Source organism: Lepeophtheirus salmonis, chromosome 6 (assembly GCF_016086655.4).
Source record: "Lepeophtheirus salmonis chromosome 6, UVic_Lsal_1.4, whole genome shotgun sequence".
Taxonomy (NCBI): Eukaryota; Metazoa; Arthropoda; class Copepoda; order Siphonostomatoida; family Caligidae; genus Lepeophtheirus; species Lepeophtheirus salmonis.
Window position 1 is genome coordinate 13,411,794 of NC_052136.2, and position 14,534 is coordinate 13,426,327.

The following is a 14,534-nucleotide window of genomic DNA, read 5'->3' on the forward strand; positions in this document are numbered from 1 at the left end:
CCAAATACGGTTTTAAGAAATGAAAAAATAACAGTTTATTTAACATGTTTCTTACACTATGTCTGTATTTGTGGGCCAAAACTTTATATGACTCATATCTATTTTGAAGATATGAAAGGGAGCCTCGGGGTAATTCTCCTGTTCTTATTTTTTTCTTTAACTTGTTAATATTGTGGAATCTGATTTTTTATTTATTTATCATATTGGATATTTTTGTTTTGTAGGGAAAATATGCAGAAGAGGATCGGAATGATGCGATATAAAACAAATGTAAATTCCTATTGAAAGGATTTTCTGTAGGAGAGAGGACATCAAGTCCGTATTGAGGAGCGCGAGGATCTTACCCATCCTCTCATATTTTTAATACTACTTGTATTGTTGTTTTTACTCTTTTCAACACGATCCAGTGGGAGGACAGTGGGAGAAAGAGAGAAAGAAAGAAGTGTGTAAAAAATATACGCGAAACGCATATTTCCGGGCCCTTTTTATACAAAAGAAGGGGTAAACCATCTTCTTCTTCTTTCTTTCTTGCTATGGGAAGAAGAAATTATGATTGTCTTTTCTTTTCATTTTTGTATGTGTTCATTCTTCAGTCATTTCTCAGTACTCCAATGAGACAAGTCATTAGTTTAAAAGAGGATTCGTGATTGATCCATTCTATTTAGCATAGAATTGCATTATTATAGATACATTTATTTTGTTTCATCTCCTCCCCCACCCTCCTTACGCGGGTTGAGAGAGCCTCATGATATCTGCGAACAAGGTTCCATCGTCTACTCCACCTAAAAATACCACCAAGTCAAGACAGAAACCCGCTTACAATCCTCTGGGTGTGTCTGCTCTTTTACAGAGATGTTGTTGGAGTGGGGATGCTGGGCTTTTACTCACATTGCTCAAGGTAAAAAAAAATAAAAGTCTTTCATTAACTCTTAAGAAATCAACCCAACTAAAGAAAATAAATAAAAAATAAAAATAGCCTCATATATTGTTAATGGCTTTAAGAGAAGAATATATTTCCAATTCCAACCAATGGACTGTACCTTCGAGAATAACCCCTCTTTTTCTTGCAAATAAGTATGTACTTAAAGATATTAACTCCCTAACAATAAAATTTATACTGTTTCTACTCCCCTCCATATCATCAGTAATTGTCCATATTTTTATTCGACATTTTTAGCTAGCAAACATGTTAAACTGCCTATAATATGGAGTTTGATTTGATTTCTTAGGGTTTTAAAATTAATTTCCATACAGTTTATTCACTTGCACACTATTTCACATGTCCGAACGTATTTTTAATTAAAATATATAACAAAATATATGTATTTTATGTACCTTTAAAAGTATGTTATTTGAAACCAAACCTGTACCCGCTCTACCTATTTTCAACACTAGTAACTGAAAGGGAGATCCCTCTTTTCTTTGTAAATAAATAGTTCACGGAGTGAACTATTTACGAAATAGTTTATAGTTGTATGTCAAGAAATGGGCGATACAATAAATAATTAAAAATAACGCATGAATTTATTTGCCTATGTTACCCCCCTTCAGTTTTATAGACATTATTATATGCTCTGGCACACATTAAATTTATTTTTGACTTGGTCATTTTCACGTTTTCAATCAAAGACTCTCCACTTGTTATTGGATTCAAAGATTCGAATTCATTTTGTGCAACAGCTCATAGGTTTTCAGTAGGAGACAAATCTGGACTCTTGCTAGGTCATGTACCTTTAGCTCAAAATGATTCCAAATTCGAATGAAGCAATCCTCTATCAATTACGAGGGATGAGAAAGTGAACCGTCCTGCTGAAAAATTTTCTTGGACATGTCAGGCTAAAGATTCCTCTTCAAATTTTATCCATTTTCTCTACTCTTTTATAGTGCTGGTAGGATTCTCTAGGATTTTCACCACATAGTATTTGGTAGTAAAAGTTTGCCTTTGTGGCATAATAAGCCAACTTACTCAGTACTATGTAGCTCATTATTACTCATACTTAAAATTTTTAGGGGAAATTTCCACGTCTTCCTTTCAATGAGTTCATATTCAATCAGGGAACTAATTACGATGGTGGAAAAAACTGAGAGGGAGCTCATCAAAAAATAAAACCTTCCTTCATTCCAAAATGACACAATATTTTCTCTCCTTGCTGAATTTCATACGTTTTTCCTTTTGAATTTTGTTTAATTTTTGCTTAAGCTGGGGCTTGTAGGGAAGATATTTGGCATATTCACAGGTTTCATTATCTCACTAAATAATTGACCTATTTTTTCCGTAATATAAGCTGGTAGGGAATAAAAATAAACAATTTTTGTTAAATAAATTTTTTCCTCAGACCAAAACACTAAGATGGAGGCAAAAATAAGTTGTTTGTGAACGCTTCTTTATGGTAGAAGAAGTTATGATAAGATCTCACATCATCTGTTCCTGCTCCAAGGGTCTCCTTATCAATATTAATAAGAACAAGAGCCTTGAGAGGAAGCCTGGAAACCACAAGCCCAAAATACTCTAAAGTGGTGTGAAAATAATTTTGCAAATTTCTGACTCCGGTCAATTTGGCCTCAGTATTGACCAAAATACAACCTTCTTGACTACGGAATCTGAGGCACCATCGAGAAGAATACATGTGCCATCTCTCATGTGAATGTGGTTGCTCTAAAAGCTCCCACAGAGAGGGGTTGGGCTAACATGTTGGAGGTATACGTGAAGAAGACATGGAAGACCTTCAGGCTTAGGATCAAGGCCAAGTAGAGGCCCAAGGGTTAGCACTTTGAGAATTAATTGTATATATAAAGTCTCAAGGTCTTACTAGACCCCACTCCCTCCCATCCTCTATGTACTTTTTGAGAATCTGGATAAAGTTGAGCTTGAAAAAATTCATTCAGGATTCGCAGGGACACAATATAAATGTTCCGTCTGCAACAGCTGATTGATTCTCATGCAACAACAATTCAATCAAAAAATCCATATTATACGTTGATTGGTTGAATTCGAATTAGCAGCTCTTGCTCAACTACGAACAATTCTCAATAATAATTGGAAAGAATTGGCAAACAGCTAGAGAAAGATTTTGGACCTTTTCTCCCATATTTCTTTTTGAATGAAAGGTTGTAAGATATATATATATCGACGTGAGTTACTTATAGATATGAGCAATGATGATGTAACTTATTTATAAATTATTTAGTCCTGATCTGTGTTTGACAGATTTTCATTTATATCACATACGTATATTGTACAATATATATATATATATATAGCCTTAAGCTAAACCATTCACAAATAAATAAAGTAATAATTTATTATAACTTGCAAGATTGCTCATAACTTTTTCTCGTTTTTTTTTATACGTACTATTCTAGATTTTTGTGAATTACTATATATATAAATTTAGATGTGCTTATTATAAGAGTGAGTTGCCAAAACAACACATCAAAGTAAATGCGGGATTTTGGTTACAAATTTGTTGAGAATAGGGCAATTTCTATTGGCTTTCTAATTGATCTATGTATATTAATATATTTTTTGCAAATGATATTATTACTCAATATATAGCTATTTATAAGATATGCATTGTTTTGAAGACTTGGAGTCCATGAAGGGAGGGGTTGTTTGACGTCATGTTTTGGTTAAGAATAAAAAAATAACTAGTAGAGGTGTACTGATGCATCGGAATCAATATCCGAGTTGCCAAGAATCGGCCTTTTTTAAAGAATCAAAATTGGCTCAATACTGCCGATTCCACAGCTACCTAATATGAGGGTAAGGAAAGTCCGCTAAACCCACAGTTCAGTATGAACTGAAGTACACCCTTCACGATACAGGGTTTGATATGGATAATAGTAAATTGTTTAAAAAAAGTTGAGTTGATGTAGTTGTTCAAGTTTTTTCGATATTTTATTCTTAAATAACTTCTTTTCTGTATAAATAAATTATTCCTAAATAAGCTTGACATCTCCTAAAAACAAAGGCTGATATAAAATTTACACGGGTTATATAATACTATTATTCATAAATTTATATTTTTTTTTTTCAAAAAAATGTTATTGTCAACATTTTCTGGTAATAAACAAGACCGATAAGCAGTCACAATCGCAGCTGTAGAAAAAAAATATTTCGCTTGTTACAGATGCCTCATTAATTGGTAGGTATCATCATAAAGCTAACTTGGAAACATTAGAAAAGTTATATAAACTATCCTTCTATCATATCACTGGGCTTTCGAAGTCATTTTTTTCTTTTTTGTATAAGCAAATGCATATATTATTTCTTATATAAAAGGCGGCTGATGGATTAAAGTCTTAACTCACTATCTAAATTTATTAATAAAAAAAATATATTTCCAAAATTTCGAATATCTAAATATTAAATATGTGATTATATATATACCGAGTGTAAAAACGTGTGTAACCAAGCCGCGGTACAACCTTGTACCGTACCAACATAATGAATACATATTTATATATATTATTGAGAAAAAAAAATCTGATTTTTTATATTTTATTATTTAAATTGATCAACCAATAAAAAGAAGGTTTAAACCTAGGGCTACTACTTGTAGGGGCTCCAGATAAAAATATTTATTCTAACATATGATCTTTAATAATAGACCCGTATCACAAAATTCCGGTAATGACAAGTCCTTTTATTTAAGTCGTAAAAAACGAAAATTGCATTTAAAACTTTCAACAGATCCAGATTTGGTTTAGAGACTTTAAACAAAAAATATGAGGTTTTTATGATATTTTTGTGCTTCAGAGTCATACTATGCTGTTAAAGAACCAAATAGACAGAAATTAAAGTTTATAAGAATTTATCAATAACATTAAATATTTCAAAGATCTATAATAATATTCAAATATCGATGAAAATCTTTTGTATGTACAAATTTTACGCAAAGAGTAATTAAAATTGAGACCCCTGTAAATACTTCTATAAATATATAATTCTAGCTAGCAAAACATATATTTAAAAAACAAAACAAAAAGGTGCTAGTCAATTACTTGTAAGTACTTATTACGCTCACCTTCATCCATTGAAAATGAAAGACAACTAAGTAGTGTGGCCAATGAATAATACCCATTCATGCCAACATACAATAGTTATTACTCTACATTTAGATGTCCTACCTTCAATAATTAATAATAATGACAGTCTCTCTGGAATATAAAAAGCCTGTTCAGATTGCCTATTAGAAAGGTGCTTCCGCTTTCCAGAACATATTTTACACAACTCCGTAAATAACACAAGTAAACAAAATTTTACAAAAAACCTTTTAAATTATACATTTAATTTTATTTGTACTTGACTTGCTGAAAAACAACAACATCGTTGAATAAAATACCAGGGTTTTATTTGGCTTCATACAAAACCCTTCCAATATAGCGGTATTTTAAGCATTTAAATTGCCTTTAAATCCGTTCATCAGAATTGGATGATTGTATATTAAATATAAGTATATATTTGATATTATTATTAATTTTTAAAAATAAATGATTGATTTTCAAGTGAATTATTGATTTTTTTATAGGAAAAAGTTGCCTAAAACCTATAAAAATGGTTAAAAGACCTTAAAAATTCTTGGAAATCACATAGGGATGTATAAAGCATCAATTTAAAATGTACTTTAATAAATAGAAATCTAAAAAGGCAACTCATTCACTACTATCTCTATCTACTTCACCCTTCTGATATCATATCATTAAAAGCAAATGTAATTCCTAAATTATGTGAGTACGCTTTAATAATATATGCCATACATCAATTTGAAGCCTTTTTAAAATTACAACCAAGTCAGCTGTAAGACTTTAGTTTTGTCTCTATTATTTGTAGCAAATTTGACTCAGACGTTACAAAATTTAGCTCATTATAACAACAAATCTGTACTATTGTATAACTCTATTTATAGATATATACTAATTATGAAAAGTAGTCTAAATTATATTTCAAGGTGATTAATTATTTACTTCCAATGTACAGGATGCGACACCCTAACTTCCTTTTTTATTATGCATGATGTTCAGGTTGTAAAAGTAGTAGCGGAACGGGTATTGTTTCATTCTAGATGCGAGATTTTAAATTTTTCTTGAAAATAAGATCATTTACGATAGAACTAAGACTAACTACAATTTATTTACTGATTTTTTATTGGTATGATTAATAAAAAATCAGTTAATTGCTTGAATTCTAATATAAAAAACAACGATTTTTTCAATGCATGTTTATAGTTTTGAAACTTGTAAAATTATTCGAACACAAATCATTCCACGGATAATAATGGTAATTGCTACAGTTGATATTATGCAAGAATTCTAAATTGGATCAATTTATCTAAATTAAGTATTTGTTATTGGATTTATACCGGAAAAATCAACATATTTATGCCCTTTGCAAAATCGCAAATTGATAGTTCCCTAATCAACTAATCATCCATAAAAAGCTCATGAAAGCGGCGATGGAAATTTAACCTACTTAAAGTACCATCAGCCCACAACCTGAGAATGGCAGTGTATTCTAGCGTATTTGAAGGGGTTCTTGGTTCTTAGAAACTTGGCTGTGGTAGAGTTTAAAGAGTATTTTGGTGCAACACTTTACCTGTAAAACCTGAGGGCCAGGGTGTATTTCGGATATTAGGAGGGGTTCTTGATATTCAGAATGTGGTGGCAGATAAATTTAACTTAATTGTGGACCAGCAGTTCACCTGCATAATCAAAGGGGGGGGTCTACTATAGTATATTGGAAGGGGTTCTTGTTTCTTAGAAATGGGGTGGCTATGAAGTTTAAACTGCCTTGATGCCCAGTACATCACCTGTACAGCTTGAGGGTCAGGGATTATTTTGGGATATTATAAAGATTATCCTGTGCTACGGGAAGGATCAGCGGTGAAATTCAATTTTACTCGGCCCCAGCAGTTCGCCTATTCAACTATTAGACGTGGGTGCATTCAAGCATATTAGCAAGGATGCTTGGTGCTTAGAAATGAGGAGTCGGTGAAGTTTAAACTGCCTTGAGATCAGGTACTTCATCTGTACAACCTGAGGAGCAGGGTGTATTTTGGGATATTAGGAGGGTTTCTAGATCTCAGAAAAGTGGGAGTGGAAAAATTTAACTTGACACGGGCACAGCAATTGACCTGCTCAACTAGTTGGCTGGCGTGTATTATAACATATTAGAAGGGTTCCATGATACCTAGAAACGCGGCAGCGGAAGAGTTTAAACTATGTTTTGTCTCAGTACTTCCTCTGTACAACATTAGAGCTGGAATGTATTTTGGGATATTAGGAGATTCCCTTATGATTATGATTTAAAGTATGTAAAATAGAATGGTTGAGACAAGGGGTTCTTAAAAGAAGAGGTCACATGTGGGGGTTTTAATTGCGTATATATTATTCCAATTCTCTTCTTTTACTATGAGCCAGATGCACGCATTTATATAGACTCCATCATGTGAAAGAGATTTACATATGGATCATTTAGTGAAGGATTACACAAAAAGTGAGGCCATCCCTTATAATATATTTCCTTGATCCCTCAAATCCTTATTTTTTATCTCCCCTCCCTATTTCTATTTTTTGACATATCAACAATCATTTCATCATCCAAGTTTGTCATTTCATAATGTATTAGTATTTGGTTGTGTTTTAGCAATGCTAGGACAGGTTTGTATTCCTATATATGTATATGTAATATTAATATCATTATATTATGTCGCTATTCTTTTTATTATTATCGTTCCTATGTTGCTCCGTAATGTCTTTTTGAAAGCCCCTTTTTCCCTTGTAACAGAATGAAAACAAAGGTAATAACAGAAAAATAATGCATAAATAGACAGTTTTTGTTACACAAAAAAATATATACAAGAAAAAAAAAAAATAGAAACAGAAGCTAAATTCATTTATGAGCAACTTTTTTTATTTAATTCGGCATAAGAGCAAATTTAATAATTATATGAAAATAAGATCAGATTTTAATGGACAAAACTCTAACGAGAAATTATGCTATTTCACTTTCTATTATCCTTTCTATATATTAACATAGATGAAGGGAATATGATCTGTCGGTCTACTAAAAAAAAAATAAAACACAAAATAATGTGGTCACCGTGACAATTTGTATATATATATATATATATTTTAGGGGGGATCAGCTTAGCTTTCATGACATTTCATTAGATTAACTACAAGCAGATCCCACTCCGTATTTAGCATTAATATAGGCAGGAATTACTCGGATATCGATCCTCAACTCTGTACTTTTAGTGCCATTAATTCCCAAAAAATTATTCGCCGATGAAGTAATCCTTTCAAACTCTCATACAAAATTGATCTCTAAAAAAACAATGCAATAATGATTATGGGATAAAATTCAGAGCTTTCCCCATTCCCTCTTTCTTTCTATCCCAAAACAAAAATCCCGTGGTAGCCATTTAAGGTATTGTCGTTTTTTGCCATAAAAACTCGAAAAATATTAAAATACTGATCCAAATATTAGTACTTGAATTGGTACTAAAATAATGGTATTATGACAACACTAGTCGTACTATCAAGTTCATTTTTTAATTATGGATAGCACAAAATTCCGTGGAAGAAAAATCTTATTCCATCTCTTTGTCTAAAAACAAAGACCAGTTACCAATTTTATGTTGAAAATGTATCATAATTTTTTTTCTCGAGATTATAGGTTTTAACTATGTAAGTACTCGTATACTTACAAGGCGACACCGGGATAATAACGGACAATAGAGGCACTATCTATGTAAACACAAATATATTAATGAAAAAAAATTAAAATTGTATTCTATAGCTATGTTCAGGTTTTCAGGTAAAAAAATTTAAGGTAATTAATGCAAATTGATAAAAAACATTCCAATATTCGAAAAATAAATTATTTATTATGTTGTCTGAAATACAGTTCCTTCTAAAATTAAGTAAAATGAAGAGTCTCATTTGGAAGTTAATACTTTGCATATTTTTTTAATTGCTTTATGTTTATGTTCTTCAATCTATATTTATGATAATTCAAATGCATTTACATTTTAGAGTATATGTTAAGATTTGAATCAATGCTCGTATATAAAAAAAGATTAACTTTCGGAGGCCTTTTGTATGGACTACTAATACGTCTGAATTGTCTAAATAGAGAGGAATAATAATTAAAAAGAATAAGAGTAAACAATAATTATTGGATATATTTACAGAGATTTGTAAATTTTAAGCATTATCTAGCGTTCGAGTTTGTTTGTACTTGTCAACCTGAATTGTTATGGGTTGTGTAAAAGTGTGAGGGGGGTTTTGATTGTTTGAAAATTGAAAGCCTTGCAACTCAAGCCAATGCAACCCTAAAAAAGAATTACTATGATAGTCATGGAAAAATCAACAATAATATCTATTATTGTTGTATAAAATATTACCAAGAATGCGTGCAATATTTTAAAAAGTTCGGAATCTGAACAATGTTTCTAATTATCCATAGCTGTTATAATAATAATATTATTTCATTCTTGATGAAGGAAAATTTAATTATAAAGCGCGTCTGCTCATGGATAATGGAGTGAACGAATAACAATAAGGATTGCTTGGTGAATTTATAAATGTAAATCCTGGTTGGAATCAGAGTAGAATTGATAATCGACATGGAAGTAATTCTCTCTGCATGATACGCAGTGGAATTGGTGTTGATTTCCTTTCTGTCAGAGGTGCATGTAGCTAATTTAATGAAACATCATGACATCCCCAAAATATTCTTCAAATTGTCCAAAAAACCAAACTAAAAGTGTTTAAAATCTAAACCCCTACAAATTATTATGTAATCTAAATACAATATCTAATTTCCTCCATTCTGTGGAGTTCATTTAACAAAGTCCTGATTGCTACATCCAAGGAATTTAATTGTACACATTATTATCGACTATTTCACAATAAATAATCCAGCTTATAAAATATCTAAATTTAATACAAGAAGCAAAGTACAATAAATAGGTATTATTAACATTTTATTACACGATTTTTTTTTGAAAAATCATGTTTTAATGGGTTTATGCACATTGTACAATATATTTAAACCAATATATTATTTTAATTGTTTTATTCTGATGGTTATATTAAATATAAATGAAATAATAAAAAGGGGTACAGAAGGATACCATTTGGAAAAATATATGTATTTTACTTTCATCATGGTTTCCATTTTGATCCTTTGTTAGGTTGCCTTAAGAACAAAATGCATCTTAAAAATTAAAGAAATCAATAATACGCAAAAAAGGAAAGTGATCAAAGTAAAAAATATAATTCATTTTCCTGTGACGTCATCATGGTGGATGTCGGACATCTTGGCCATTTAAACAATCAAATTATATTAAAATTAAAAACCCTTTATAAAATGTCAGCTTTAAAGAAAAATAAGCCTATATCTGAAGTCATAAGTAGTGTTGTATCAGTCCATATTTAAGACCGAGAAATGTGGTTCAGTCCAGTCCTACCTGTTGGTCCTTAAAGAGGGTAAAGGGACTCATTTGTAGATTAATAATAATTCTGAATTTATACTCTAAGAGTAATTGACACGAGTATTTGTTTCCATGTTAATTAATTTTCTCTATAAAAACATGTTTATATATTTTTTTTTGTTCATTTAAGAGTTAAATAGAGTTAATCTAATCAATTTTAAGTGATATATTAGTATATTAAGTCTAAGTAAGGAGTAAATTGATACAAGTATATAAGGGCAAATTGGCGTAGTTTCGGTCAAAGAAATATATATTTCCATTTTTTTCCACCCCCATCAATAGGGTAAGTCAATACAAGAAATTACCTACATTAAAACTGATATTACATCAAAAATAACTAAGAATTTGAGTTGGTGATATAAATGTCTAATTGCTTGGAACTTTATATTGAAAAAAATTCCCTTCTCAATATCTCTTCTACAAGATGAGTAACATGCCAAAAAGCTTATTTGCGTATCACCTAGTGCCGTTCCCCATAATTGTACACATATATTTGTAACTTAAGTATCACCTATACAAAATCACCTGAGTTTGTAGTAGTGTTGTTACAATACCAATATTTTTGTACCGGTTCCGGCATCAATATAGCTATCGGTATTTTGGTATTTTTCAGTACTTTTTCAATTAAAAATATAGAGCAAAAGTATTGTAGAAGGTAACTGTATTTTTATTTGGGGTAGAAGTAGTTCATAAATTTAATGACATTGCTAAATGATGAACAATTTTGTCTTTTTGGTAAAAAAATTGAGAGGTCACGTCATAGGCGAAACAATTTTTTTTTGTATGACATAGTAGAATTGCAAGTAAAATTCCCAATATCAATTAGTATAGTATCGTTTTAAATGTGTCAGAACACGATTTGTACCCCTATTGTAATACTGGTATTGGGAACAACTTTAGTTTGTAAAATTTAGCCTTTACTAAAATACTTTTTTTAAAATTATATCGATTTGTTTTCCAATGTGAATAGTATACAATATACAAAATGGCGGTATACTTCCATATTTTGGAACTATAGTAAACATGATCCTCAAAAACCGATTTTTATATATTTTTAAAAAAGCCTTTTTGAAAGCGTCTAAAGTGTTTTTATAGGTACATATTCTAATATGAATATATGTACATTATCTTAAAAGACAAGAAATAAATTAAAGGAGATATTGTATATTGTACATAGATTATATTAAGTGCTTCAAGGAGTTAGTAAGACAGTATGTATGTCTTTGTAAGTCCATCACCAATATTTAAATTGAATATTGTACATACTCTCAACAATCAAGTGTATGCATAAGCCAGGCTTAGGCCCCTTCATACTTTTCAAGGTTTATTTCTGAAAATAATTCGTTCAGGCTGTAATTCGTAAATTTCGTTGTGTTCATTTTTATAGGCAAAATGAGGACCGAGTGCTCAATTTTTATACTAATTTAGTTGGTTTAAAAGAAAAAAGAAAAATTTCCATTTTGAGGTGTCAAATAAAAATGGGTTCGGTCTTTTTTTAGTAACTACAACAGTTGAAATGAAGAAGCTATTAAATGCGTTATTTCAGCTGTGAAAGTTTTATACTATCCTCTTTCAAAGAGACGAGATTCATGACGTTTAAAGTAGACTCTGTGTGGATCATTATTATTATTTTGGCTTTTTTATTTTCTTCTAGCCTAGGTTAAAGCAAAGAATATAGCTGTGGCTGTATGTGGGAGAAACGAATAATTGGTCTTTAAGATCGTTAAGTGGTAAAAAAGATCGGGCCAATCAAAAGAAAGGCTGAAGGGGGGGGGTTGGACTAATTATTACAGAGTATTTTAAGTTCTGGCTATTAGTCCATTTTTTCTTTGTTCTTATTTTCTTCAATCCTAGCTAAAAGAGAAGAATCTAAAAATATATCTAGGACCGCGAGTCCGGCTACTCAGTCCTTTGTACTGATGAATTGTGAAAAAACAGAGATCGAGTAAAAAAAAAAGCCAAAGCGGAAAAAAACAAATTATGAATACAGTCATAGGACAGATCCAACACTATTTAAAACATTTTTTCTTCTGAAATATGTATTTTTTTTTCTCGATTACTATATTTCCTGGGAGGTTGCATAGTTAGTTATAGAGTAATATAAGGTACCTTTATTGGCTCATGCATGGAAAAAGTATTAATGTAGGACAAAAAATTGATCACTTGGTCTTAGTTTCAGCTTTTGCTTTAGCCCTGGGGTAAAGTGTATATTTTGGGCCAATAAAAAGGAGCAAAAAAACAACAACAACAACTTAAGACCAAAAAAGTGTTCGAATGAACATTCCCAACGCTCTGTTGGGCAGTTGAGGGGGAATAAATATAAGTTTTGGGGCCAATTAATAACTGTAGATGAAATTGGGATTCACCATTATATGGTTAAAATTCACGAATGGCGGGTTGAACTGCTTGACCATCCACCTTACTCATCGGATCTAGTCCCATGCTACTTCTTTTTGTTTCCTCATTTAGAAAGTGCCCTCCAAGGACAAATAATTTCGTCAAATTAAGGGACAATAACCTTCTTGAACTATTACTTTAAAGAAAAAAACGCCGAGTACTATTTGAAAGGGTTACAGGGTAAATATAGTATGAACAAGTTGTTGGTATATTATTATAAATGTATCAATTGTTTATTTTAACTTATAATATAAGTTAAAATTAATCATTTATATACAGGATGTGGCAACATAATTTCCTTTTATATAAAGCATAGCAATCTGCCTGTAGAAATATTTGCGTGCTTGACGTCGTTTTATTCTAGAAAGATGATTTTAGTGTTGTTTTGGAAATACAGCTATCACACGTTGAAGTAAGGAGGAACTTGCGTTTGCTATCAGAAATAAATATTGTCGATAAAATGGTTTGACATTATAATTTATGAAGTTCAACAAATTGTAATTTAGCTCCTGAGTTTTTGTTGGTGCGATCTATGTGTTTCAATTTTTTTTACATACAATAAAATAGTTTTTCAATTCATTTTCATAATTATAAAAATTTCAAAATTCTTTAAACACGAAATATAATAATACCAGATAATACACAAATATTTTTTATTTATTCATAAAATTTGTTATGTTGTAGCAACCCGTATACCTACAACCCCCCTCCAAATTTTGTAAATATAACAGTCTAAATTATTGTTGCTTATATTATATATAAATTTAATAATATCAAAAAACTCAAAGTTTTCATGGTATATAATTTCTATCATAGATACAAATATATCTTTTTGATAAGCACAGTTAAATAATATAGTTCTGGGGTCTGTTTTTTGTGTAATTGGTTCATATAGATTCCAGGAAACGATACAAATTAAATAAATAGAATCTGAAGGATATACAGGGCCTCCTCGATTTATCATATTGATGGAAGTATCTTTGACTGTTAGAGACTCATCATCCATAAATCCTTCTACAAAATTAATATTGAGAAATTCTTTATCTGAACAAAATTTGGATTGACAACAGTTGCATAACACATATTTCTTGAGGTTTCGAGCTACATACCCACTTATTAAGAATAATAAATTTGAATCAATTTCATCACAATCACATTCCATTAAAATTTCAGCATCTAACATTGACAGAAGCTTTACCAAATTTTTCTTATTATGGGTTGGATCTTCTTTAAACAACACTTCCTTAATATCACTTATTTTCATTTTAGCGATTTTGATAAATGACTTCACTCGCATATTTTTTTCCCCTTCCAAGCAGCTCTTCACAGACAAAAAGTAATTTGCACCAGAAAACTGTCTATATCTTTTAAATCTTGCTTCAATGAAGTCATTTTATAGTAACACCTAAAATGGCAAAGTGAAAACCATAGGTTTGAAGAAGTTCCTGAGTAAGTGCTATATAAGCGAAAGTTGAGTGTTTCACAGCAAGGAAAGTTTCCCTCGAAAGTCCTGGTTTTTTACTCAACTCACACCTCTTATTCCAATCTTCAAAATCTTTCAAAAACTTGATTTGTTCATCGTCATTACTTTGTATGGGATTTTGAAGGGTATCCCTTTTCCTACAGCCAGTGACG

The 14,534-nt window shown here is 30.8% G+C and overlaps 1 protein-coding gene across 1 annotated transcript in view; it reads left to right on the top strand.

Moving 5' to 3' along the window:
* Positions 1-530: 530 nt before the first annotated feature.
* Positions 531-14,534, top strand: part of LOC121120677 (uncharacterized) — a 65,293-nt gene continuing 51,289 nt past the window's right edge. Inside the window, exon 1 of the mRNA XM_040715543.2 lies at positions 531-898. Within this exon, the coding sequence (XP_040571477.1) occupies positions 746-898 (153 nt within the window). The 5' untranslated portion in view covers positions 531-745. The remainder of the gene's footprint in view (positions 899-14,534) is intronic.